Source organism: Globicephala melas, chromosome 16 (assembly GCF_963455315.2).
Source record: "Globicephala melas chromosome 16, mGloMel1.2, whole genome shotgun sequence".
Classification (NCBI taxonomy): domain Eukaryota; kingdom Metazoa; phylum Chordata; class Mammalia; order Artiodactyla; family Delphinidae; genus Globicephala; species Globicephala melas.
This window is the reverse complement of record NC_083329.1, coordinates 25,642,995-25,668,421: the sequence shown is the minus strand read 5'-3', so window position 1 is coordinate 25,668,421 and position 25,427 is coordinate 25,642,995. Positions and strand designations below refer to the sequence as shown.

The window sequence follows — 25,427 nt, the reverse complement described above, 5'->3', positions numbered from 1 at the left end:
GAAAAAAATAAAAAAGAAAATCTCTCTTGATCACTGAATACAACAGTCGTATACAACAGTGTTGTATACACTGTCAATTTGTTGTATACAGTGTCAATCTGCACCTGGAAACAGGACAGTGGTTAATTTATTGTGACTTGTAATTATAAATTAAACAATCATAAAAATTACACAGTCCACTACATTGATAAACAAACTGGGAAAAGTTAGCCAACTGTTTCTCATTTATGATGCAATCTCTTTCTCTCTTGGTTTAGCATGCCTTTTTCATTTCAATTCTAGTTATTTTCTGTGTAAATATTTATGTTTGTACTCATTTGTTGAGCAAAAGTTAGCCTTTAAATGGACAGCTCATGTATAAACGATTAATAAAAAGCAAACGTAAAGATCTGTTTAGCCTAAGGTTAACAAAACTGCAATGTAGCAAGTGTTGAAATATGATTGGCAACTTCCGATCAAATAATTCTACTTCTTTAGCGATCTGACAATGTTAAATCAATTGCAAAAATTTTTTCCTATCAAAATGTACTCATTGGATTATCTAACCAAATGTACATGTATGTTTTCCTTGTGAACATCTAGCTTTTTCTTACTTCATAAGTCAACAGAAGTGGTTCAACATTTCTAAAAGTCAAAAAGGGTCTAGAGTTGGGGCAGGGAAGTAACTATACGCTTGAGTGTTAGCTCTTTGCAGCTGGTAAGCCAACCAACCTGCTCTAAACGCTCCAAAATCAATTTTTTCTTTGACTAGTTCTAAAACCACTCAATTCCATTTTAACACCCTCCAACTAACTGCAGAGAAATCAACAAGGAACAGAGTGTCAAGAATCAAATATGTCACGTATCATAATTTACAATTTGGGAAAGATTTAATCTGGTTCGACAGAGAAAAGGCTTGCCCCAAGTGAATGGCCACCCTCCAGTTTTAATCTGCTCCAAACTGACATTAAGGCCTTTGGTTCTGGTGTGGTCAGATGCCAAGGAAGGTTGCAACAGGTCCGAAGGAAGTACTAAGGACCGGGCAGCAAATCTGCCTACACCGACATGGATTAAGTATTGAACGGGAAACTGGTCATCACCAACAACCAGACCTTGCAGAACCGTCAGCAAATAAATAACTCGGGACTGCAGAAGCGCGCCCGCCACGCAGACACCAAGACGGCGTAAAATCCACTAGGCATCCTTTCCAAGCGGCACCTCTTTGTGTCCTGGGATTTGCACCCTTCCCCCCAGAGGCCCGCACATCGCGAGGAAGAGGAGAGCTAGGCTACCATCTCCCCTGGTACCGCCGGCGCGACCTCAAAGACAGTAGCGCTGGCCCTCTCCCCGCTTCTGGCCGGGCACTGGCGAACCCCACTTTACTGCGGCACGGGGAGGCCGATTCCCCGGGAAGATCTAAGCCTGCGTGCAGAGGCTGCTCTCCGTAGCTCCTCGGATCCGCCCTCATCTCATCCCCAGAGTAATGATGGAGCCCTGGCTCCGTACCGGGACAACCACGCACCCTTCCACAGCCCCTTCCAGCCCCTTCCCCTAGTTTCGGACCGGTTGCAAGCCCCGCCTTCCTCCCCAGGCCCAGATCTCCCTCCAGGGCCCACACTCGGGGCTCTCCGCCGCCCCCCGAAACCAATCCAGGACCCAGACAGCAGGCTGAGCGTCAATCCATTCCCTCCTGTCTTTAAGCGCAGTGCCCTGCCTTGGGCCTGGGGAAGGGAGGCGGGTGACCGACCAGCTCCGGAGGGACCCAGGCCCCACACTCACCATCCTCCCGCCGAGTCCCTCCTCCTCCTCCTCCTCCTCCTCCTGCCTCCCCCGTTACCAGGGGCAACTCCTGCGGCACCGCCCCCGACGTCCCCTGTACGCACAGCGGAGGAGCAAAGCAGCAGGACGGGGCGGGGTCCAGCTCCTCTTCCCAATGTGCGCAAGCGCGCCAATGTGCCCTCCCACTGCGCAGGCGGGCTGCTGGAGCGGCTGGAGGCTGTGGCAGGCTGGTGAAGACCCAGCGAATGGTGAAAACTCGCCCACGTGGCTGGCGGGGGCCACCCGGCCTGTGATTGGTCCAGAAGGAGAGGCGTGGGGGCGGGGCGAGGGGCGGTTCCCGGGCCGAGGCCAGAAGTGCACCCTGGCCAAGCTGCCAACGCGGGGTGCATCTGGTAGCAGTTGTCTCAGTGCGTTCCTCCCGGGACCAGGTAAGGGGTCTTGGGAGGAGTCCGCCTGCCACATATACCTCCAGTCCCCACATCCCGGAGGGAGCTTGCATTTCTGTCCTGACTCTGCCCAGGAGGGGCTGCAGCGCGGGCTGGGCTTCCACCTGCCGAAGCCACGTGGCAAGAGAAGGGTCTACCTGTGGACCTCTCCTTTACGGCCCCCAGCACCTTCGTGTGCCGGGCTGAGGGGCGGGGGAGTCATGGGTTGCGCACCCATCTCCACACACCTGTGTTAGAATCCGGGCTGGAGGACTCCTGGTGGTGGGAGGCTGCCTGTCGGAAGGCAAGAAGCTGCTTGAGGACTGGCCCTGAGGGCTGGGGTGAGCTGATAGCGGGGATGAAAGACGTTTTGGGAAGGATAGTTTCGTTGATCTACGTTGGACCGGTCGGTGCGCCGTCTGCAGCCCCGGAGGAGGCAAAAAGGGGCCTGCACTTACAGGCAAGAAACAGTGGGAGGGATTCTGGGTGCTACCTCCCACCCCTTCCCCGTGCAGAGGACAGAAAGAAGAGTTATAACATTTGTGCCAGGTCCTATTCCAGACCCTGGAGACACAGCAGGGAGCTAAATCTGCCCCCATGGAAATTACATCCTTCCTGGTGAAATGCTTTTCATACAAGATTCCACTTCATTCTCACAGCCCTAGAAATTGGTTATTTTAAGCGATAAGAGTGGGGACTTGAACCTAGTACTTTCTGACTCTTGAGGAATTATTAAACACCACATTGTATTGTCCATGTTGGAGGAACAGAGTGGCTTATACCTGAGATGTAAATCCAGAAGTTTTTAAGAGCAGATAAAGTGTGGGCATGGATGATACACGTGGAGGTTTACAGATGTGTGTGTGTATGTGCCTCTTACCTACTTCATTGGGTTCTTGTGAGGATTATTATATGTCAAGTACATAGAACATTGCCTGGCACTTAGAAAGTGCTATATGGGGCTTAGTTTTTATTATTTTATTTTTTGGCCGCGAGGAACGTCATACGGGATCTTAGTTCCCTGACCAGGGATCGAACCAGGGATCCCTGCAGTGGAAGCAGGGAGTCTTAACCACTGGACCGCCAGGGAGGTCCCATGGCTTAGCTGTTGTTAATAGCTTCATCCAGGTTTTGGGCTTTGCTGCTTTTATGAACAGCAGCTTTTTCAGCCTAGTTAAGATCATTGGAATGAAGGCAGATTTTCCCTGAATGGTCCTTAGCTTTTTATGCATTCAAGTAAAGTATTTTTAAAAACATCTGCTACCTGCATACCTGCATCAGATGCTTGGAGAGAAAACTCAGTTCAGAACCTTGACTAAGGAGGTGCAAGGTGAATGGTTAATTCAGAGTATGTACTCTTTTCAATCCACCCATCTCTAGCCTGTTGGTTCTTTTGTGAAAGAGGCAAAGCAGACCTCTCTTTCTAAGTTGCCTGGTGTCTAACATCATGGTTGCCTCGGAGTCACATGATTGTACAAAAGTATATACTACCAGGGTCTGCTGGTTTAATTATTAGTCTCATTCTCCAACTTGCTCTAGGCAGCCTTGACACCAGCCCTCACCATCTCAGTGGTCTTTGTGTCTGAACTTCTTTTATTTATTTTTTTGGGCTGCATTGGGTCTTTGTTGCTGCACGTGGGCTTTCTCTAGTTGTGGCGAGTGGGGGCTACTCTCATTGCAGTGCGCAGGCTTCTCATTGCAGTGGCTTCCCTTGTTACGGAGCACGGGCTCTAGGTGCTCGGGCTTCAGTAGATGTGGCACGTGGGCTCAGTAGTTGTGGCTCGCAGGCTCTAGAGCGCAGGCTCGGTAGTTGTGGTGCACGGGCTTAGCTGCTCCACGGCATGTGGGATCTTCCTGGACCAGGGCTCGAACCCGTGTCCCCTGCATTGGCAGGCGGATTCTTAATCACTGCTCCACCAGGGAAGCCCTGTGTCTGAACTTCTTGAGTCTTTGACTCCCATCTTCCTCTGATGGGAGTACAAGCGATGACATTTTGTTTTTCTCCCTACTTGGGGTTTCAAATGGGAAGATCTTGGGTACTTCCCCCGCACTTGCAAAAGGATACAACAGAAGAGGTTCGGAAGCTTGTTTTCCAGACTCTGATACTGTCTGCCAGAGAAAATCAGCTCTCCCTGGAAGAATAAGCATTACTTCAGGAGAGGTAAGTAGGTTATATCATTTTTTTAAATCTTTTCCCTTCTTCCCTCCCTCTCTTTTTTTTTTTTTTTTTTTTTTTTGCGGTACGCAGGCCTCTCACTGTTGTGGCCTCTCCCGTTGCGGAGCACAGGCTCCGGACGCACAGGCTCCGGACGCACAGGCTCAGCCGCCATGGCTTACGGGCCCAGCCGCTCCGCGGCATGTGGGATCTTCCCGGACCGGGGCATGAACCCGTGTCCCCTGCATCGGCAGGCGGACTCTCAACCACTGCACCACCGGGGAAGCCCCCCTCCCTCTCTTTCTTTCTCTTTCTCGAGACAAGCACCCTGTAGTGGATAGAGGACCTATCTAGGTGACCCTAAGCCTTGTAACCTGTGGTCTTTTTTTTTTTTTTCACACCGCACCCTCAGCAGTGAAGGGCAGAGTCCTAACCACTGGACCTCTAGGGAATTCCTGTCTAAGCCTTGTAACCTTGGGAAAATATGGCCCTAGCTGTTGTCAATCTTTGGATAAACAGGACTGGATCTATTCACATTTATATCTGCCACAGTGTAGGACCACATGTGCCACAAATGCTCACCATGCTGGCTCAATCCATGTGAACCTTCCTAGGCATCAGTTTCCTCATCTGTAAGCTGAGATCCCTAATGTCTGTGAGCCGTGACGTTCTCTAATCCTGGAAGGAAAGGGAGGTATTGGTTAGTCACCTGTTTGATTTCCACCTCCCCCTGTTCCCTGTAGCAGAACCCTGGATGTAATAGTCACCTTTTTAGGAAGTATTAGATATGGTTCGTGTAGGAAGAGGGATCATAACTGTTGAAGAAAACTTAAGACCAGTAGGACTCAGTATAAGAGGGGTAGACAATTTGCAGCTTTGTGAAAGAAAGCTTCTGTAACCAAGGCAGGTTCTTAGTTTGACAAAAAAAAAAGGGGGGACATCCTTGTTGCCCAGAGAACCCAAGAATAAGTTGGAATGTATTTCAGGCAGGCAGTAAGTGCTTTTAGAGGGCAGATGAGGGCCATAGCGTGAACCTTATAGTCTGTTAGGGGAGGCAAATTTTACGCTGATAACTGTAAATAACAAGAAAGTGACAATTACAAAAACCCAGCTTGCTTCAAAGGAGGACAGGATGCTATGGGAGTATGTGACAGAAGGGCTTGAGTTTGCCCTGAAGGAGTTACGGAACTGCCCCCATTGGGGGCCATTGCGTGGGGGGAAAAGTTGAGACATAGAATTTAGATTTTTTTCCCTGTATGTTTTACATAAGACAGGACTGGGCAGTTCCTATCCTGACCTTGGTAATGAAGGCAAAGGTTCTTGCATGATTTAGCAAATGATTACCCCCTCATGGTAGAAATGCTTCCATTGTGAAAGTCAGAGGACTTTCCAATGTTGGATTGTTGGGTTGAGGGTGGAGAGGGTTGGCTGAGAAGTGTGTGTGTGTGTGTGTGTGTGTGTGTGTGTGTGTGTGTTGAGGGGGAGGCATAGCATTTGGGACTGTCTGTATCCGGTGGGAGTGTGGGTCTCTGTAAGCCAAGGCCAACTCCTTTTCCTTTCTGTAGAGTGAAGGGAGGTGAACTCTTTCCCCTCCTCCCACCCCTGGCTTCAGTTGGGACTGGGTGAAATGTCTTTGGTCTTTGGACCAGCCTGCAGGAGCCGAGTCAGTCTGTCCCCAAAGGGCAGAGCCCGGAGCTTTCTCGTGGGCTCTGTGGTGGGGTGGGAGAGGGGGAAGCCGGAGTCCTGGCAGTGGGCTCTTGCTGTGGGCCGTCTGACTTGCCCCGAGAGGTTGCCACTGAGTCACGGAGCCAGGGCCGCCCAGGGGTGCTGCAGAACCACCGCAGTGGGCCTCTCCTCCCTCCTGGGGAAGTGGCTCACCCTGAGCCATCAGCTTGCCGAAGTCTCTCCCACCCTAACAGACAATCTAAAACTTGATTGCCTCTCTCGCTCTGCCTCATCTGTTGGCTTCTCCTGCCTGCCACACCTCTCTGGTTGTTCTTTCTCATCTTTTTGTTGGGTTACCTCTTAAATATAGTGGTTTTTCAGGGTATGTCCTTGGATCGCTGCTCTTCCCAGTCTGTGTATTCTCCTTGGAAAACTTTATCTTAAACTATCCGCCACCCCCGTGCTGCTCCCTCACTGTTTTACTCCTAACCCAGATCTCCATGCTGGGTTTTAAGCCTAAATATCCAATTGCTGACCAACTGGACCTCTTTTTTAGCAAATACTCGAACTCTTGTGCTAGGCGTTGAGGCAACGGTGGTGAGCAAAATGGACGCAACTCCTGGGTTCAGGGAGCTTATGGCCTAGTGGGGGAAGGTGGGCATTAATGTAAAACCACAGAGTATCATGACAGACTGGCATGGCTCTGGGGGAAAAGTATGGAGCCAAGAGGGCTTATAGCAGAGCAGCGGATCTAGTTGCATGGGAGGGAGGAAGGGGGTCCTTCAGAGGATACTCTGAGGAAAGGAGGTGTGAGCGAAGATATGAAGGACAGGTAGGTGCTTCCTTGCAGGTCACTCAGACTGTCTCTGCAGAGCAAAAGGCTACTATTTTTGGGGGTGGGGGGAGCCCTTGAAATTATTTGCTAATGCACCCGCTTTTAAGGCTGCCGTTTATTCTGAGGTGAACTTCCTTTGCAGCCGTAATAACCCATGGGTCTTTATTGAGGTAGTGGTCTTGGGTGGAAGTGTCCTTTCATTCTACTACTTAGTATAAAACATTTATTTTTTACTAGGTCTGCAGCTTCCATCAGCGATATGTTTCCTTTCCCTAATATGAAACACTGGCTTTGTTTGCTCAAGTCTGTGAGTGCTTTTGGATTTAGATGATTGTATAACTCAAGAAGATAGCTATTTTTTTTAACATGTTAACCACTGTCATTTTCACTTTATATACTTTGGCACTGAACTATTACAAAAGTTACTTCTGTAATTTAAAAAGACAATGTTTTCAGAATGAGAAAAACAAATGGCCAAAAACATATGAAAAGATGCTTAATCTCATTAAGAATCAAGAAAATACAAATTAGGGACTTCTGGCAGTCCAGTGGTTAAGACTCCACACTCCTACTGCAGGGGGCACAGGTTTGATCCCTGGTTGGGGAACTGAGATCCATTATGCTGCATGGCGCAACCAAAAAAAAAAAAAATTTTTTTTTAATTAAAAAAAGAAAATACAAATTAAAACAATAATATTGTTTCTCCCCATCAAATTGGCAAACAAAGAAAAGATTTATAATACCCATTTTGGTGAAAGTTTGACTAAAGCAGCATTATCATACACAACTCGTGAAAAATCAGTTTGTATTATAAAGACTTAATTTAAAACACGTATATCCTTTGATCCAGCAATTCCACTTCTAGAAATCAATCCTAAAGATATAGTTGCCATGGGGACGTCCCTGGTGGCTCAGTGGTTAAGAATCCGCCTGCCAATGCAGGGGACATGGGTTCGAGCCTTGGTCCGGGAAGATCTTACATGCCACGGGGCAACTAAGCCCATGCGCCACAACTACTGAGCCTGTGCTCTAGGGCCTGTGTGCTGCAGCTACCCAGCCCAAGTGCTGCAGCTACTGAAGCCTGCGTGCCTAGAGCCCGTGCTCTGCAACAAGAGAAGCCACTGCAATGAGAAGCCCATGCACCACAACGAAGAGTAGCCCCTGCTTGCTGCAACTGGAGAAAGCCCTCGCACAGCAACGAAGACCCAACACAACCCAAAATAAATTTTATTTAAAAAGACAGCATTAAAAAAAAGATACAGTTGCCATATACACAAAGTGATGTGTGTAAGGGTGCTCACCATAGCAGTGAAAAACTGAAAATAACCCAAATGTCTATCAAATAATGAAATTAAGGCACATGGAATATTATATAATCACTAAAAAGAATGATAGAGTTGTGTATCTCAAATGGAGAATTCTCTAAGATGTTAAACGAAAAAAGTAAGTTGTGTATCTGTGCCAGATAGGTTATTGGTCCTTAGCTCCAAATCTACCCTTCTTTGCCCTGTTTTATGATACTTGGTGTTGTAAACATTTTTCCTTTGCCCTCTGAGATGATTTTAAGCTCTACCAGTAGAGGGCGCCAGAGGAACACTGATGAGGAAGGGGTAGTCTTCCAGGTGTCTGGGTGCTTGCCTATTATCAAGTTTCAACAGCACCCCACCAGGCAGCTTCCCAGTGAGTTTCAGCAGCACCCGTGTGGGTGTCTTCCCATTGAGTTCCCTCAGCATCCCTGTGAGCAGCTTCCCAGAATCTCAGTGGCTTCCTGGTGAATTTCGTCAGTCCTCCAACTCAGCATTCCAGCACATCCAGTTTCCTGCCTGCCAGCCCTTCAGTGGGCAGCAAACTTTGAAGAGGGCAGCTTTTTAAATCTTGCTCAAGCTGTGCCTGCGAACTTGTAATTCAATATATGTGGAAAATCCTCAGGTGATTTTTTTTTCAAGAAAAAAAAGACAAATGACATAGTAGTAGAAGATATAGCAGTAAATCTGAAAATTATTCCTTAAAAAAAAAAAAAGGATGAGCAGGTGTTATTTAGTGAAGAGGGGAAGGAATAGCACCCTGGACTAGTATTTACAAAGGGACTGAGACAGATGGCAGCCTCTTGTGTTTGAGAAAGTCTCATAGCACTTGAAACTCAACACAAGGAAAGTCAAACTCACTGTTTTCTCCCTTAAAGCCTATTTTTCTATATTCTGTCTCAGCACGTTATTGCCCCAGTCAGAAACCCTGGTATCACTCTAGGTATTTGTGATGGGTCAACTGGGCTAGGCCAGAGAAACTCCCCAGGACCCCCTCTCTGCTATATTTCCAGTTGGATGGGCCTCTGAGGGAGAAGCAGCCAATTTGTAACAAACACACACTTTCTTTTAGTTATTAGACCAAACACTGATTTAGGTACTGTGGTGAAGGGATTTGGCAAATGTAATTAAAATCCCTAAGTGGTTGGCTTTGAGTTAATCTAAAGGGAGATTATCCTGGGTGGCCTGACCTAATCAGATGGAATCCCTTTAAATCTGGGGGGCTTCCCTGGTGGTGCAGTGGTTGGCAGTCCGCCTGCCGATGCAGGGGACACAGGTTCGTGTCCCGGTCCGGGAAGATCCCACATGCCGCGGAGCGGCTGGGCCCGTGAGCCATGGCCGCTGAACCTGCGCGTCCGGAGCCTGTGCTCCGCAACGGGAGAGGCCACAACAGTGAGAGGCCTGCGTACCGCAAAAAAAAAAAAAAAAAAAAAGGGCTGGGCCCCCGCCACCCTGAGGTTAGAGATTCCAGGAGGGAGGTAGGTGGGTAGATAGATTGATGGGTAGATGGATAGATAGAAAATCTCCTATTGGTTCTGTTTCTGTGGTTGAGCCCTGACTGATAGAATATTCCTCCTATACCCTATCACTTAGCAAATCTTCAGATTCTGCTGCTTTAAAAGCTTCTCTTCTTTTGATCCTCCTCCCAGTTCTGGTGCATCTGGGTTCATTTGAGCCCCACTTCTTGCGTGGATTGTTAGGGGTTCGCTTCCAGCTGGTATCTGCATCCTGTGAGGTCCTGCCATACCCTATTTACTTTCATATGATTTCCCAGATTGTTCTTTCTTCTTTTTTAGTAAATTTATTTATTTATTTTTGGCTTCATTGGGTCTTCATTGCTGTGCGCGGGCTTTCTCTAGTTGTGGCGAACGGGGGCTACTCTTTGCTGTGGTGCGCGGACTTCTCGTTGCTGTGGCTTCTCTTGTTGAGGAGCACAGGCTCTAGGCGCGTGGGCTTCAGTAGTTGTGGCACACAGGCTCAGCACTTGTGGCTTGTGGGCTCTAGAGCGCAGGCTCAGTAGTTGTGGCACACGGGCTTAGCTGCTCCGCGGCATGTGGGTTCTTCCCGGACCAGGGCTTGAACCCATGTCCCCTGCATTGGCAGGTGGATTCTTAACCACTGCACCACCAGGGAAGTCCCCAGATTGTTCTTTCTAAACTACACATCTCACCTTGTCATTCTTATTGAAATCTTTTAATGGCTTCCTGAAATTTTCAGGCAAAAGTTCAAAAGCCATAGCTTTTTTTTTTTTTTTTTCGGTACGCGGGCCTCTCACTGTTGTGGCCTCTCCTGTTGTGGAGCACAGGCTCCGGACGCGCAGGCTCCGGATGCGCAGGCTCAGCGGCCATGGCTCATGGGCCCAGCCGCTCCACGGCATGTGGGATCTTCCCGGACCGGGCCACGAACCCGTGTCCCCTGCATCGGCAGGCAGACTCTCAACCACTGCACCACCAGGGAAGCCCTGGCTTCTTTTCTGATTTTCTGCAGTTTGAATATAATATGCCTGGGTGCAGATTTTCTGATAGTTGTCCTGCTTGTTGTTCTCTGAGCCTCCTGGGTCTCTAGTTTCGTTTCTGTCATTAATTTTGGAAAATTCTCAGTCATTATCACTTCAAATATTTCTTCTGTTCCTTTTCCTCCTCTCCTTCTGGTATTCCTCTTATACGTATGTTGCAACTTATGTAATTGTCCCAAGGTTCTTGGATATTCTATTCTGTTTTTTTATAAATTCTTTTTTTCTCTTTACTTTTCAGTTTGGGAATTTTCTTTTCTTTTTTTAAATATTTATGTATGTATTTATTTATTTGGTTGCGCTAGGTCTTAGTTGTGGCTCGTGGGCTCCTTAGTTGTGGCTTACGGGCTCCCTAGTTGTGGCATGCATGTGGGATCTAGTTCCCTGACCAGGGATCGAACCTGGGCCCCCTGCATTGGGAGCGCAGGGCTCTATCCACTGTGCCACCAGGGAAGTCTTGGGAATTTTCTGTTGACACATATTCAGGCTCACTGATTCTTTCCCTGGCCATGTCAAGCCTACTGATGAGCCCATCAAAGGCACTTTCATTTCTGTTACAGTATTTTTAGTTTCTAACATTTCCTTTTGGTTCTTTCTTAGAGTGTCCATCTCTCTGCTTCCATCATCTGTCTGTTCATTCATGTTGCCCACTTTCCCATTGGAGTCCTCAGCAGATTAATCATAGTTATTTAAAATTCCTGGTTTGATAATTCCAAAGTCTCTGTCATCTGGTTCTGATGCTTGCTTGCTCTGTCTCTTCACACGGTGGGGTTTTGTTTGTTTGTTTTGTTTTGTTTATTTGCCTTTTAGGATGCCTTGTCCTTTTTTGTTGAAAGCCAGATGTGTGTGAGGTTTTACTTTTTTCTGGCAAGGAGTTAGGTTGTGATTACTGTTTGCTAAAGCTGTAGGGGTCAAAAGTTAAATTTCCTCTGGTGTCCTTGTTTTTGTCTCTCCTGTTGTCTTTGGGTTTCTAGACACCTCTTCTTAAATAAGGTCTGAGACTCGAGGTTCCTTCTGTTGTTAGTTCTCCCTGTTATTATACGGGAGCCCTATACCACCGACAGTGTGAGGGGAGGGGGAGTGTTCTATAGTCCTGTGATTAGGTGCCCCTGGACCTTCACAAGTCCTTCTCAGGTTCCCCTTACTCCCTTTAGGTGAGATAGGAAAGCTGGAAGGGGTGGAGTTGGGTGTTTCTCTTCCCCCAAGTCAGTTAGGTTCTGGTGAGACCCAAGGTAGTTAGGCTCTGGTGAAACAGGCTAGGCTCCTTTGAGGGCAGGCCTTGTTAAAAATCGCAGAGGCCTCTGGGTCTACTTCAGAATGGCCACTTTTCCCATCTCCCTGCCCGAAGCACTAAGGAATTTTTCTCTGATCTTCAGCCTGAGAACCTGGTGGGCTCCTGGAGGTAAAACTCACAAAAGTGTGTCTCCCCACACCGCCACCAAAGATTGAATCCCCCTGGAATTTTTAACTCTCAAGCTTGTCCACACTGAACTTCCAGCAATTTGTCAATCACAGTTTAAGTTTCCTATGGTACTTGCCCCAAGGGGTGGGCTTCTGTTCCCACTGAGCTGTGATTCTCTGTACCTGCCTGTCTCTCCAAGTTCAGGGGCAGTTGTTTGCCCTGTGACCTCAGTTCCCTGATGGTTCTAAGAAGAGCTGTGGGTTTTCAGTTTGTTCAGCTTCTTTTTGTTGTGAGGACAGGAGTGACCATTTCCAAGCTCCTCACGTGTCAGACCCGCCTTAGTTTTTCAAGTCATGGATTCCAGAACCTCATTATAGGCAGGGGTTCTGAAGTTAGTCAGGCTGAATTAAAATCCTGGCTCTGTTATTGGCAAGTGCTTGTGTGACTTGGCAAAGTTACTTACCTGTGCCTTGGTTTTCTCATCTATAAAATGGCATTAAACATAAGAGTATCTCTATCTTATAGGGTTACGGTGAGGATGAATTCAGAAAATGCACGTCAGGCACCAAGCAGAGTGTGTAGCATCAAGTAGGAGCTCAGTAAGTGTTAGTGTTGTCACCGTCGTCATCAGGTCCCCATGTGCACTGTGTGCTTTAAACACTGCCTCTTCTTGTCTGGGGTACCTCTCCTCCATCCATCTGACTTTCATGCATCCTTCAAAACATTGTTTATTTCTTGTTCTCACAAAGCATGTTCAGAATCCCTCATCCATTTTAGATAAGGTGATCTTATAATTTATCATCCAGACTGGGACACTTTTGAGGTCGAGGGGGTGCTTTTAATAATTACCACAGGACAACAAGCCCCGGCAAACCAGGAGATGCGGAGTCACCTCGGTTTTAGTACCTCTTCTCTGGCTTTCTGCTGCTCCCCGTGTCCATCAGCAGCATTGTCACACTACTGTCCTTGTTGACTGACTTGTCTCTCTCCTGTTCTGCAACGCCTTGAGGGCGACAACCATGGCCCGGGATCTCTCATAGGGCCGGCATGCACCCTCCCGGCCCCCCCCACACATACTGAATTGAAGGTGATCATGCCATTGTCCTCTCCATCTTTATCAGTGATTGTTTCTACTTTCAGTGTGATCCCATGCCTCTTCCTCCTTCAGATAGATCTGGCCTACCTTCTGGGGCTTCACTCACATTCCACCTCTTCTGGGAAGCCCCCCTTGATTTTTGTGTCCCCCCTTCTCAGCTTCCTCTCATCTCCCATGCTTATTGTTGCTGTATGTATTATCTGTTGTTCCACAGGTGGGCTCTTGCTCCCCAGTCAGACTCAGCTCCCCAAGGACAGGCACTGTACTGTCCCTTTCCCCAGCCTCGCCCACAGCACGATCAAGCACCAGGCTGGCCACGAGCAGGCACTCAGGAAACACATGTTGGTGCCCAGTTGCTCAGACTGGTGACCATTCACTGGACCCTTCCTGAGCTGAGTCAGATGACGCTAGCGGCTGGTGAGAGCCGTCAGTCTACCATAGCGGGAGGTGCTAAGGGCCTCCAGGGCAGGCTTTGAGGGCAATCTTCATTTTTCCTCTGTTCCTGAAGTCCACAGTTTTATGTGTGAGCAGGATGGAGGCTGACCTGTCTGGCTTTAATATCGATGCCCCCCGTTGGGACCAGTGCACTTTCCTAGGGCGGGTGAAGCATTTCTTCAATGTCACGGACCCCCGCACCGTCCTGGTACCAGAGTGGGAGCTGGACTGGGCCAAAGTGATGGTGGAGAAGAGCAGGTGAGCGGTTAGGGGAGTGGGCTGGGGGCACTGGGGCGACGTTGGTGGGTGCCCTAGGGACGAGGTGGAAACGGAAGACGAGGGGCCAGGGGTCAGGAGGTAACACCGCCTGTGGTCCTTGGTGGCAGGATGGGGACTGTGCCCCCAGGCACGCGAGTGGAGCAGCTGCTCTACGCCAAGAAGCTGTACGACTCGGCCTTCCACCCTGACACCGGGGACAAGATGAACGTCATTGGGCGGATGTCCTTCCAGGTCCCCGGGGGCATGATCATCACGGGCTTCATGCTCCAGTTCTACAGGTGCGACCCGGGAGCAAGGCAGCGCCAGGTGCAGCCGCATGGACCTGTTAGGCAGGGAGCCACAGTAGGGTGATAGTAATAGCCGTCTTTATGGATCCCTGACCAGCTGCCAGGCACTGTGTTAAATTCTTTGCATGTTATCACCTCATTTAATCTCAACAACCCTACCGAGAGGTACTATTTTCATCTCCATTTTATAGATGAAGAACTGAGGTTCTGGAGAGGTTATATGACCAAGTTCACACAGCCAGGAAGTAGTGGTGCCTGGCTGTATAAACTGAGGCAGGCCTCTCAAGAGTGCTCAACGGATGAGCTATTCTAATTCCCTCTTTAAAAAGTACTTATTCAACAATGAATTTAATGTATTTTTATAATGTAATATCCAAGTAAAAATATTGGGATACCCTTTCAGCCCAGTTGGGGAGAGAAACTTTCTCTGTTGTTCCCCCTTTCTCTCTTCCCTCTCCCCCCTCTCTCCCCCACGCATTCAGTTACCCAGTTGTTGAGCCAGGCCTTGGGCCAGGTGTGGGGAGTATAAAGACTAGTCCCTCCCTTCAAGGGGTGCCCAATTTTGTTGAGACCAAGAAGTAAATAGTTACCACCCAGCTTGCCAAGTGGTAGGTTAGGGCTAGAAATATGGGGTGGTGGGAGCGGAGAGCATAGAATGACTGACTGTGTCTCAGGAAGGGCAGGGGAAGGGTTGGGAAGGTTCCAAGGAAGAAGAGAGCTCTCCACAGAGCAGGATTCAGCCATGTATGGAAAGGTTAGGGGGTGTGGATGCTCCAGTCAGAGGGACAGCCTGTGCAAAACAGCCCAGCTGCAGGAAGCAGCATGGGAACAGCTTGGGGAGCGGCAGGTAACGTGGTTTGACTGGTGTGCCCCAAACCCTCTTTCCATCCTCCTCTCTGCCTCTCTGGGCCCCCCTCCTGGTAGGACGATACCGGCAGTGATCTTCTGGCAGTGGGTGAACCAGTCCTTCAATGCCTTAGTCAACTACACCAACAGAAATGCAGCTTCCCCCACGTCGGTCAGGTAGGAGACCTGAACCCCAGGCCATCCATGTGGGCCTGGAGCAGGTGGCTGTCCTCTTGCCTCCAGGGGAACAGCCCTTCTAAAAGGTTCCAGGGCCGTCAGTCCTCCCTGGGTGGGACCTGCCCTGGGCAAGTGACCAGGTCTCCCTTTTCAGGGTTTGGAAGTATTAGGCTGACTAGGAGAGTATCTTTTTTCTAGACCAATTCAACATTCATTCATTCACTCATTCATTCATTCATTCTACAAATATTTCTTGAGTGTGTATTAGGTGCTGGGCATGGTTCTAGGTGCCAGGGATACATTTGAGTAAGACATGTGTGCTCTCTAGAGTTGAAGGTCTTTTTTTTTTTTTTTTTTTGCGGTACGTGGACCTCTCACTGTTGTGGCCTCTCCCGCTGCGGGACGCGCAGGCTCAGCGGCCGTGGCTCACGGCCCCAGCCGCTCCACGGCATGTGGGATCTTCCCGGACCAGGGCACAAACCCGTGTCCCCTGCATCGGCAGGCGGACTCTCAACCACTGCGCCACCAGGGAAGCCCTAGAGTTGAAGGTCTTTTAAGAAAACAAGCATAGGGACTTCCGTAGTGGTCCAGTGGTTAAGACTCCATGCTCTCAATGCAGGGGGCACAGGTTTGATCCCTGGTCAGGGAACTAAGATCCCGAATCCCACATGCCACATGGCGCAGCGAAAAAAAAAAAAAGGAAAACAAGCGTAATAATGTCAGACTGTGATTGCTGCCATTAAGGAAATAAATAGATAACAAGACAGAGAACAGCAGAGGGGCATCTGTGTAGATAGACTGTTCAGGGAAGTCCTTTCCGCAGAGCTGGCATTTCAGCTGAGTTTTGAAAGATAAGGATTTAGCCATGCAAGAGCCCAGGGAAGAACTCCCGGGATAGGGAGCAGCAACATGCAAAGGTGCTGAGCAGGAGGCATTTGGTGTGTTTAAAGTACTGAAAGGAGGCCAAGGGGACTGGAGCAGCTGAGTGAGTTGGGGGGAGATCACAAGGTGATGCTGGGGACAGATCACATGAGCTTCTCAGGCATGAAGCCACATTTCTAGCCTTTATCACTCAAGCCATCGTCCTGCCCTCAGCCAGCTAGGGTCCCCGCTCCCAAACATCTTCTCTCCTCCATAGGCAGATGGCCGTTTCCTACGTCACTGCCACAACCGCTGCGGTGGCCACTGCTGTGGGCATGAACACGTTGACAAAGGTACCGTCTGGGGTTGCTGTGGGCATGGTGGCCACTAGGCGGCAGCAAAGTCCTAGGGAAAACTTTTTTTTACCAGGCAGGGGCCGTTTCCGGTCTGGATGAGTTGGGTTTGGCCAGAGCCCAGCCAAGTAGTGGGAAATTCAGCAGGGCTGCGCCCATTTGGTCTTTCTCGGGCCTTTGAGGGAGTTTGGGTTCCCCGACTGAGTGTCAGGATGCGTGGCAGTAGTGAGGGCTGATTTCTTGCTCTATCTTCCTGAAGCCCCTTCCACCCCCATCTCCAGGGAGCCTGACCTACTCCCATTGTTCTCTTCTCCCACAGAGAGCCCCGCCCCTGGTGGGCCGCTGGGTGCCCTTTGCCGCTGTGGCTGCGGCTAACTGTGTCAACATCCCAATGATGCGACAGCAGTGAGTACAGTGATCCCTTTTCCTCCCTACAGACCGTGAGGCTAGCAGGGGAAAGGCAAGAAACCAAGGCAGTGGGGGGGCTCGTTGGGGCTGAGGTGGGTGTGGGGAGGGCAGCCGAACTGCGCTTCTGAAAGTTCCCTGAGGACTGGCGGCTCCAACAGTGATGGCTGCAGGAGTGGCGGGTGACTTAGGTTTCATCTGTGATGTGTGTTGTGGGTGATGGGGAGCAGGGGTGGGGCATTAGCGAGGACCTGTGGGGTTTGGCACCAGCTCATGTCCTTTCAACTGCAACTGTCTTTAAGTTGTGGACTCGGCCTACTTCTAAAGCCCTGGGGATGTCTTACAGAATGAAACGCAGCAGAGCGAGATGTCCAAAGATATAACAGAACCAAGAAGCTTTGAGGAAGCCAGAGGGGCAGATAGATGTTTTCCAGGCACCAGGCTGTAAGCGTCACAGCAGGAAAGGTGAAAGGAGAAACCAGCTGTGTCTCACAGCTCTTGTTTCTTGACTAGAGAAAGTATAGATGTTCCTCTGTTATAAAATTTAATGATGTAGTAGAGGTAAAGCGCCCCAAATAGCGCCTGGACTGTAAGAAAATGCTGCATTAAGCGTTAGCTACTGCTGCCCCCGTTTCCATCAGCGCCTTCCTCGTCATCACCAGTATCTATAAGGCACATTTTCTTGGGATTAGTAGCAAATGGAAAGTGATCACAACTGCCCTTGCAGAAAGAGCACACCACAGAGTAGTCCCGCATGCACACTGCTCGCCTCCTCTTTCCTGCCCCCCCCCCCCGCATCCAGTTGCTCCTTCCAGCGAATGAATGAGTCCCCACCACCCACCTGGTCTTGGATACAGTGCTGTCAGGCACTGGCCTGAGACCAACAGCTCCTGTTTGGGAGCAGTCACTGTGTCAGGCACTGGACTTAGCACTTTGCAGGCATTATCTTGTTTAATCCTCACCAGGTCCCATGAAGTGGGTGCCATGATTATCCCCATTTTGCAGATGCGGATAACTGTGTCTTTAGAAGGATTAGGGAACTTGCTCAAGTTCATACACTTGCTCTGCAGTTTCCGGATTCAGCCTAGGCCGTTGGGGCCCAGTGCTAGCTCTCTGAGCCTCTGCCCTAGGTCACGGCTGGATACCACTCTCTGGAGTGGGGAAGGGCGCTCCAAGGGCCAGCTGCAGGAGGTGGCTTTCTAGAGCTTGAGTGCCCTGGCCTTGGTCCCCTGGTGTGTCACATCGCTGGCAGGCTTCCAGCACCCCTTTCCCATATCCAGCACCTCTTGTCTGTGTTTAGGGAACTCATCCAGGGCATCTGCGTGAAGGACAGGAACCACAATGAGATTGGCCATTCCCGGGTGAGCAGAGGCCTGCCTTTGGGGTGGGAGGAGGGAGTTCCCTCTCAGACCCTGTCCTGTTCTTCGTGGTCAGAGCAGACCTGGGCTCTACTATAGGGTTGAGAAAACTTCTCCCTGACTCCATCCTCCTTCCCCATCGATTTTCCCTCCATATCTCTGTTCATGTCTTTTCTCCATCGTTTCTGGTCCTGAAGCCATAAAAATGTGGCTGGGTGGGAGAAGATCAGGTGAGGTCACTCAACCCCTGACAGGTCCATCCCTTCCTCTTTACCAGCTCAGACTTGGCCTTGACCCTGACCCTGACCCAGCCCTCTGGTGCAGCCTGTGGATACTGGATAAGCTCATTCCTGACAACTTACTCTTTTCTGCCCTCAGAGAGCTGCGGCCATAGGCATCACCCAAGTGGTTATTTCTCGGATCACCATGGCAGCCCCTGGCATGAGTAAGATGGGGAAGCCCTCCCATCCTGGGGGACCCTGGAACAAGTGATGGAGACCTCATCCACACTTCGGGTGGGGGGTGGGACCTCAGCCTTTGTAGACATGCTTCTCAAACTGGTTTGCTTGAGTGCCAAGAGCCATGGGAGAGCCACACTGTAATTCCTGGAATGTCAGTTAATCAGAGATTTGGTGGAGAAAGTTATTTTCATTTAACAAATATTCCTTAAGTTCCTTCAATGTGCTGGACACAGTGTGGGGTGCTGGGGAGATAGTGGTAGAGAAAAATAAGTCCCCTGCCCTGGTTTTGCTGTCAGCAGGTGCATGTTACAGAGCAGGATACAAAACTTGCTTCAAAGATAGTTTTGAGAAGGGTGCTCTGGGCCTGCGGTACTTGTCCTCCTGTTGTTATAGGTGTGCAGGTTGAGGAGTTTGGGAAGCACCTTCTGTCAGGACTTGGGGGAGGGGTGGGGCGTGGCCATGCCTACAGTCTTCCATTCTTCTCCCAAATGAAAAGTATTTTCTGGAACTTCTTGGGAAGGAGGGAGAACCAGTCTGTGATCCGACTTCGGAAAGGGATCTGGGGGGGAGTCTCACAGCCTTTCCCCTGGTTTCTTCCAGTCCTGCTGCCGGTCGTCATGGAAAGGCTGGAGAAACTGCGCTGCATGAAGGTGAGCAGATTCTCCTTTGCATCTTCCCTGCCCAGAACACATACGTGCTGGGGGCTCCTGACCGTCTTACCCTTCCCTCTTGCTCCCACCCTGCACCTCATTCAAGTAGGGCCCATCCCGGTGCCTGCTGGCTGCCCAGTTCTCGGCCTTGTCTGCCGAGAGCAAGGAGAGCCCCCTCCCCACCCTGCAGAGCCAGGGTTTCCCGCCTGCGGGTTTCTAGCTGGGTGACCAGCGTGGGTTTCACCTCGAAGTGTGTAAGTCCCACGTGGGTCTCTCTTTTGTCTGTTTCTGTGCAGAGAATCCGGGTGCTGCACGCCCCATTGCAGGTTCTGCTGTCCGGGTGTTTGTGAGTTATCATATTTTCTCGGTTTGGGGTTCTGTGGTGGGGTGCCCAAGATCTGCCTTCTTGTGTCACCCACGTTGGAAAACATGTACTCCTTTACCTGACTTCAAAAGCGCCCGGACTTTCACGCCTATGGCCCCTCTGGTGCGCTCTCACCCCTTCTTTCTGAGGGCGCCAGGCTGGCACTGTGCACACACTGGAGTGGAAAGTGGAACCCTTGGGGGTCCTTCTGTCCCAGGGTCTCCCCTCTGACCTTAGGTCTTCAGTAGTTTTAGAGAAGAGACAAAAATGATGAGATCATCCCTCCACAAAAACGAAATGAATTATGTGATGTGATAGAGGGGTTAGCTCACGCCGGTGGTAAACTTACACAGTGTTACATGTCAGTTATATCTCAATACATCCAAAAAGATGAGCCATCGAAAATGACAGCACAGCCTGGGCCCGTCAAGTGTCCCAGCCTCGCACGGGAGGGAAGCACCATGAGTCCTGGCAGCGTTCTTAGGTGCCTGCCCTTGACCGGACATGTCCCAGCATTACTCATGCTTTGTGAGGCCATGAGGCTAATGACAGCAACCAAAGCTAACATGCATTGGATGTTTTCTGTGTGCCGCCACTGCGTTGATGTTTCACGTCTATATTTCCGCCTATTCCCTCGGCCCTCGAGGTGTACATACTGTCATCATCTCCTTTCCCAGATGAAGAAACTTGCCCACGCGTCTCTAGCTGGTAATTGCTGGCGCTGCAGTTGGATCCTTAGCAGGTCTAACATTATGCCAGGCTGTCTTCTGCTAACTGATTTCCCACTGAGGGCGCAGTTACCATGGGCTGGATGTGTCACACATGTTATCTCATTTAATCCTCACAGTAACTGTGCAGAGTAAGTACCCCTCTGCCGTCTCAGAGGGAACTTGCCCAAGATGGCACAGCTAGGAAGTGGCAGAGCTGGGACACGAACCTAGGTCTGTTAGATTCCCAAATCCTGTAAAACATGGTCCTGGATCCGCATCCTCTGAGAACTTGTGAGAAATAAAGACTCTCAAGCCCTTTCCCAGACCTACTGAATTAGCATCACATTTGAACAAACTCCTCGAGTTCCTTGCATGCCCAGTGGAGTTTGAGAAGCTCTGCCCTCACTGTTCTCCAGCAGCTCGGGCATTCAGTGAGTACAGGAGCAGGACCCTGCGTTCACGCCCCTCGCTGCTTTCCCTATACGTCAGGGATTGCCTGTGGTCATTAGGGCTGCTGCCCACACTCCCTGGTGACTCCATTACCTTCTTCATCTGCTTGAGTGATGGGTGGGTGGGGTGTGAGGGGGAGTGTAGGGGGGGCTGATTCTGTCCTGTGCTAGAGTGAGTCTCCAGGCACCAAGAGACCAGGAGAAGGGTTGGAGGGAGAGGAGCTTTGGCGCCGGCTCCTCCTGCCTTTGAGGGGCTCAGTGATGGGGTGTGGGTGGCTCTGTGAGATGCCAGATACCCCCTAATGCTTTGGTTTCTCCTTTCTTCCAGCCTCATCTTCATGGTGCCAGTGGCATGTGGGCTGTTCCCGCAGAAATGGTATCAGCTGTTCATTCCTCACTTGGTTTTACTGAGCACCCTGTCCCTGGTCTCCCTGACCTGCCTGGTGTCCCGAAGGAGAGAGGGAGGGGCAGGCAGGGAGGCATCTGTCCAAGGACAAGTACCTGTCAGTCTAAACCCTGGGCCTCTTGACCCCAGGTGAATGGTAAACTGAAACAGAGCTCCAAGGGGCAGAGGGATGAGTTGCTCACTTCCAGTGGAGCAAAGGCTGCCTTGGAGAGAAGGTGGGGGAACAATAAGAGACTTTCTGTCCCTGCTGGTTGAGTTACTAGATCCATCTCCCTGGCTGGATCTGGTCTTTGAAATTGAACAAGAGGGTAGGTACTCACTCTGGCTAATGTTTGCCAGAGGGTGGACGGCTTCGACCTCTCCGCTTCCCTTGCATGTCCTGGGGGGTGGGTGCAGAGAGCAGAGGAGGTGGGTGAGGAGAGATGACGGCAAAGGGAAGGTAAGCATCGGACTGGGGTGGTGGGGGTGAGCGGAGTACTAGCTCCAGGAGACCAGGCATAGCTTGAATAGATCCGGAGAAGATGCCCGTTTCCCTTTCCCTAGTACTCTCAGCTCCGTAGTCACCTGCTACACATCTCCTGTGTTCTGAGCACCGAGCTTATAATCTTGAAGAAGACGGAAGTTTAGCACCAGGGAGATGAAGTCAGGGCTCAATAGAAGTAAAAGCAACATACTGTAGTGTACGGAGGTCATTAATAATTCTGATGGAAAATGGGCAAGGGCTTCTTAGAGGCGGCATCTGAGTTGGATTTTATCTGAGGGTAATTTGCTGCTCGTCCAGGTGGCACACTTATAAGCCCCTTCTCTCTTCTCAGTGAATTGCCAGTTTCCTATCTGGAACCAGAGCTCCAAGACACTATCAAGGCCAAGTATGGAGAACCTGTGCCTTATGTCTACTTCAATAAGGGTCTCTAAATGCCCCACCCCAGCAAGGACCAGTCCATACCCATATTTACCAGCTCCTCCTTAGCCACTGTGGATTCCCGTGCCTCATTCCTCTTTGCCAACAGGGCCTGTAGGCCAGGGTGGATTTGGGGGGACGAGGGTGGGGGTGGGAGGATGCCTCATGCTTCTACCCAGGCACCTGGGTTTATTGGACTCCAGGGGATAAACGTGAACAAGGGGAGAGAGGCCAAGTCTTCTATCTGCTCTCCCCTAACCCCTGTCCCCTGGAGACCAGGAGCTGAGACCCCCTCAGGGAGAAGGTGCTGAGACCTGGGGGTGACACTCATGCAAACCGTTTGCAAAAGTTAGGAAACCTTTAGGATTCTGGTTCCAGCCAGGATTGAGGAAGGGCCCCTCTTCTCTTCCTCCTCATCGGCTCTCAGGCAAGGGAACCTTTCACCTGTGTAGTTCTGGCTCCTTTGGGAAGCGGGAGGGAAGAGGCCGGGTCACCTTGGGGCTCCTCTTTGCTCTTCCCCACTCTCCTCCCCAGGGCCCCCTGGTCAGAAAGGTTCTCTGGGAGTCTTGCTAAACTTGGGTTTATCAGGCACCCAGGAGTTTTAGTGCAAAAAAAAAAAAAGGACATTGTGTGAGGCAGCAGAGTTTTGTGGTGCTTCAAGCCCTACCTGTTGACACTGGCTTTGTTCTTCTGCCCCTAAAATCATATCCGATTCTATTTCTCTGGGTCTAAAAGATAAATCCACTGACCGAGTAAAAAGGATGTAGGTAGGCATTAACTGCACATGTTAGTGGGTATAATTTCCTGGCTACCTCCCTTCCTCAGCCCGTTGGGTTAAACACCAAAGAAAGACTGGTGTGTACTGAATAGGAAAGGGAAGTTTTATTTGGATGCCTCTGAGAGGAAATCAACCAGGACCAAAGAGCCTTAAAGGACACACAGCAAAGCGCAGCCGCTCGCCCTTCCCAGCCTGGCTGCTCTAGGTGATTTCTCAGGCCCTTGGGGGAGAGGGGGCTGTTGTGGCTGACCTGGGGCCATGTCTGTATGAGTTTTGTGTAGTAGAATTTACTGACCGATCAAAGGATACCACTGTGAATCGAATGCATTTCTTGAAAGAACACAGCGAACTGTCTGCACACTGAGTTAATAAAGCCTGGATGGAAAGCAGGATCTGGTTTTACTTTGGCCTTGGCGTGGAGGAGGGTATCACAACTATAAGGGGAACCTGTCTGGTGCCCCGAGGCCACTGTGCATCTCCCTTATTATGGAGGAAAAATCCACCTGTCTTTACTTGAGGCTCCAGAGATCTCCCAATGTGGGAGTGTGTTGCTCCAGGGGAGGGGGGGCAGGGAGTTGGCAAACCACGGCTCAAGGGTCCAGATCTGCCTGGTATCTGTTTTTGTGTGTTTGGGAACTAAGAATGGCCTTTACATTTTTTAGAAGTTGTGAAAAAGAAAAAGAATATGTGAGACCCTGTGTATGTGGCATGCAGAGCCTGAAATATTTACTGTCTGGCCCTTTACACAAAGAGTTTCCCCTGCTGTGGAGTAATGGTCCTTAAGAACATGCATGAGGTTCGCCTGGAGGGCTTCTCAAAACATGGATTATAGGGCCTCATTCCTAGAATTTCTAATTATGTGGGTCTGGGTTGGAGCCGGTGAATTTGTATTTCTGGCAGTTTCCCAGTGATGCTGATTCTGTCAGTCTGGGGACCCCTTTGAAGGACCACTGCTCTAAAGGGAAAGGGCCTCCTCCCTGAGGTCAGGGTACCGGCTGCAATTTGATTTTCCCCCCATTTAAAAAAATTAAAATATAATTCACGTGACATAAAATTCATCCTTTTAAAGCGTACAGTTCAGTGTTTCTTAGCATGCTCACGATGTTGTACAGCTGTCATTACTCCCTAATTCCAGAATATTTTCATTACCCCTGAAAGAAACTGTACTCCTTAGTAGTCACTCATTACCCTCATCCCCCAGCCCCTTGCAGCCCCTAATTTATCTTCTGTCTCTATGCATTTACCTATTCTGGACATTTCATGTAGATGGAATCACACAGTATGTGGCCTTCTATGTCTGACTTTTTTCACTTAGCATAATATTTTCAAAGTTCATCTATTCTGTAACGTGTACAATTTAATCTTGGCTGATGTCTGAGCAGAAAAGTCTGTGTCTCGGAGCTGGCTTCCTTAGGACAGGAGATCTGCCTTAAGCTTTGCTCATTTCCAAAGGCAAATAGGAAAAACATTACCAGAGCTAGCCGGAGCTTGGAAGCAATTCTGAACTGATATTCTCTCAAGAATCCACAATCTTCTCCTTTCTTTCCCAGCTCCTTAAACCTCCTGGCATTCCTCCTCTCTTTATAGACAATTACCCTTTTGGAAAAGTCTGGAGTAGATAGTGATTACAGTCCAGAGGCAGATTAAAAATAGTTCACTCAAACCGCATCTCAGCTCTATCTTGTAAGACCTCTCTGCTTTCTTTGATTTGGCTCCTGCGGGATGTGGAAAGAAGTGATTAGGGTGACTAAAATGCCTTGGTGTGAGAAGTGCTCATCCAGACTGAGCAGGGTGTAGTGTTTGTCCTGTCCAGTAGCTCAGTTCAAGCCCTTGGGTAAAGGGAGTAAAGGAAGTCAGGACAAAATTCCCTCTGTTTTCCAAATTGAAACCATTGGTGTTTCCTAATGATGATGATACCTGGCTTTTTCTTTTTTTTTAAAATTTTTTTGGAGTATAGTTGATTTACAGTGTTGCATTAGTTTCAGGTGTACAGCAAAGTGAATCAGTTTTAGATATACATATATCCACTCTTTTTTTAGGTTCTTTTCCCATATAGGCCATTACAGAGTATTGAGTAGAGTTCCCTGTGCTATACAGTAGGTTCTTATTAGTTATCTATTTTATATATAGTAGTGTGTACACGTCAATCCCAATCTCCCAATTTATCCCTCCCCACCCCTTATCCCCTGGTAACCATAAGTTTGTTTTCTACATCTGTGACTTGACTTCTGTTTTGTACCCTTCTGTTCATTTGTACTCTTTTTTTTTAGATTCCACATATAAGCGATGTCATATGGTATTTTTTTTTTTTTTTTTTGAGTGGCTTGAACAAGAGACATGTATTTTCTCATGTGCTATAAGTCCATAATCAAGGTTCTAGCAAATCTGGTTTCTGGTGAGGGTTCTTTTCCTAGTTTTTGTCCCAAAAGTCACTGAGGTATAGTAAAGTTCTTCAATCTTTTTATTTTTTCTTTCTGTTCTTCAAAGTAAATCAATTTAAATAATCTACCTTCAAATTCATTAACTTTTTTTTTTCTTATTTTCATTCTTGTGTT

The 25,427-nt window shown here is 49.3% G+C and overlaps 2 protein-coding genes across 5 annotated transcripts in view; one reads left to right on the top strand and one right to left on the bottom strand.

The window, feature by feature from the left end:
- ARL3 (ARF like GTPase 3) overlaps positions 1 to 1,907 on the bottom strand; it is a 32,395-nt gene extending 30,488 nt beyond the window's left edge. Inside the window, exon 1 of the mRNA XM_030865498.2 lies at positions 1,759 to 1,907. Coding sequence (XP_030721358.1) covers positions 1,759 to 1,761 — 3 coding nt within the window. The 5' untranslated portion in view covers positions 1,762 to 1,907. The remainder of the gene's footprint in view (positions 1 to 1,758) is intronic.
- A 160-nt stretch (positions 1,908 to 2,067) lies between these two features.
- On the top strand, positions 2,068 to 23,261 carry SFXN2 (sideroflexin 2). Of its 4 annotated transcripts, none has more exons than XM_060286819.1 (13): positions 2,068 to 2,186; positions 4,213 to 4,344; positions 13,661 to 13,845; positions 13,974 to 14,144; positions 15,078 to 15,176; positions 16,315 to 16,390; positions 16,710 to 16,795; positions 18,096 to 18,156; positions 18,532 to 18,598; positions 19,215 to 19,264; positions 19,561 to 19,610; positions 21,116 to 21,163; positions 22,009 to 23,261. In XM_060286819.1, the coding sequence occupies exons 3-13, from the start codon at positions 13,685 to 13,687 to the stop codon at positions 22,106 to 22,108; spliced, it is 969 nt and encodes a 322-aa protein (XP_060142802.1). In that variant the 5' UTR covers positions 2,068 to 2,186; positions 4,213 to 4,344; positions 13,661 to 13,684; the 3' UTR covers positions 22,109 to 23,261. The 4 variants fall into 4 exon arrangements, with proteins under 4 accessions (XP_060142802.1, XP_069899919.1, XP_069899920.1 ...); XM_070043819.1 differs by lacking the exon at positions 2,068 to 2,186 and adding an exon at positions 12,582 to 12,655 and having other exon boundaries at positions 4,215 to 4,344; positions 13,684 to 13,845; XM_070043818.1 differs by lacking the exon at positions 2,068 to 2,186 and having other exon boundaries at positions 4,214 to 4,344; positions 13,684 to 13,845.
- The last annotated feature ends 2,166 nt before the right edge of the window (positions 23,262 to 25,427 follow it).

What these genes read in the sequence shown, in the direction of transcription:
- SFXN2 (XM_060286819.1), top strand. Translation starts at nt 13,685, where the DNA reads ATGGAGGCTGACCTGTCTGGCTTTAATATCGATGCCCCCCGTTGGGAC. An exon ending in GCATGAACACGTTGACAAAG is followed by an intron (nt 16,391 to 16,709) that starts GTACCGTCTGGG and finishes CTTCTCCCACAG; the next exon opens with AGAGCCCCGCCCCTGGTGGG. An exon ending in AGAAACTGCGCTGCATGAAG is followed by an intron (nt 19,265 to 19,560) that starts GTGAGCAGATTC and finishes GTTTCTGTGCAG; the next exon opens with AGAATCCGGGTGCTGCACGC.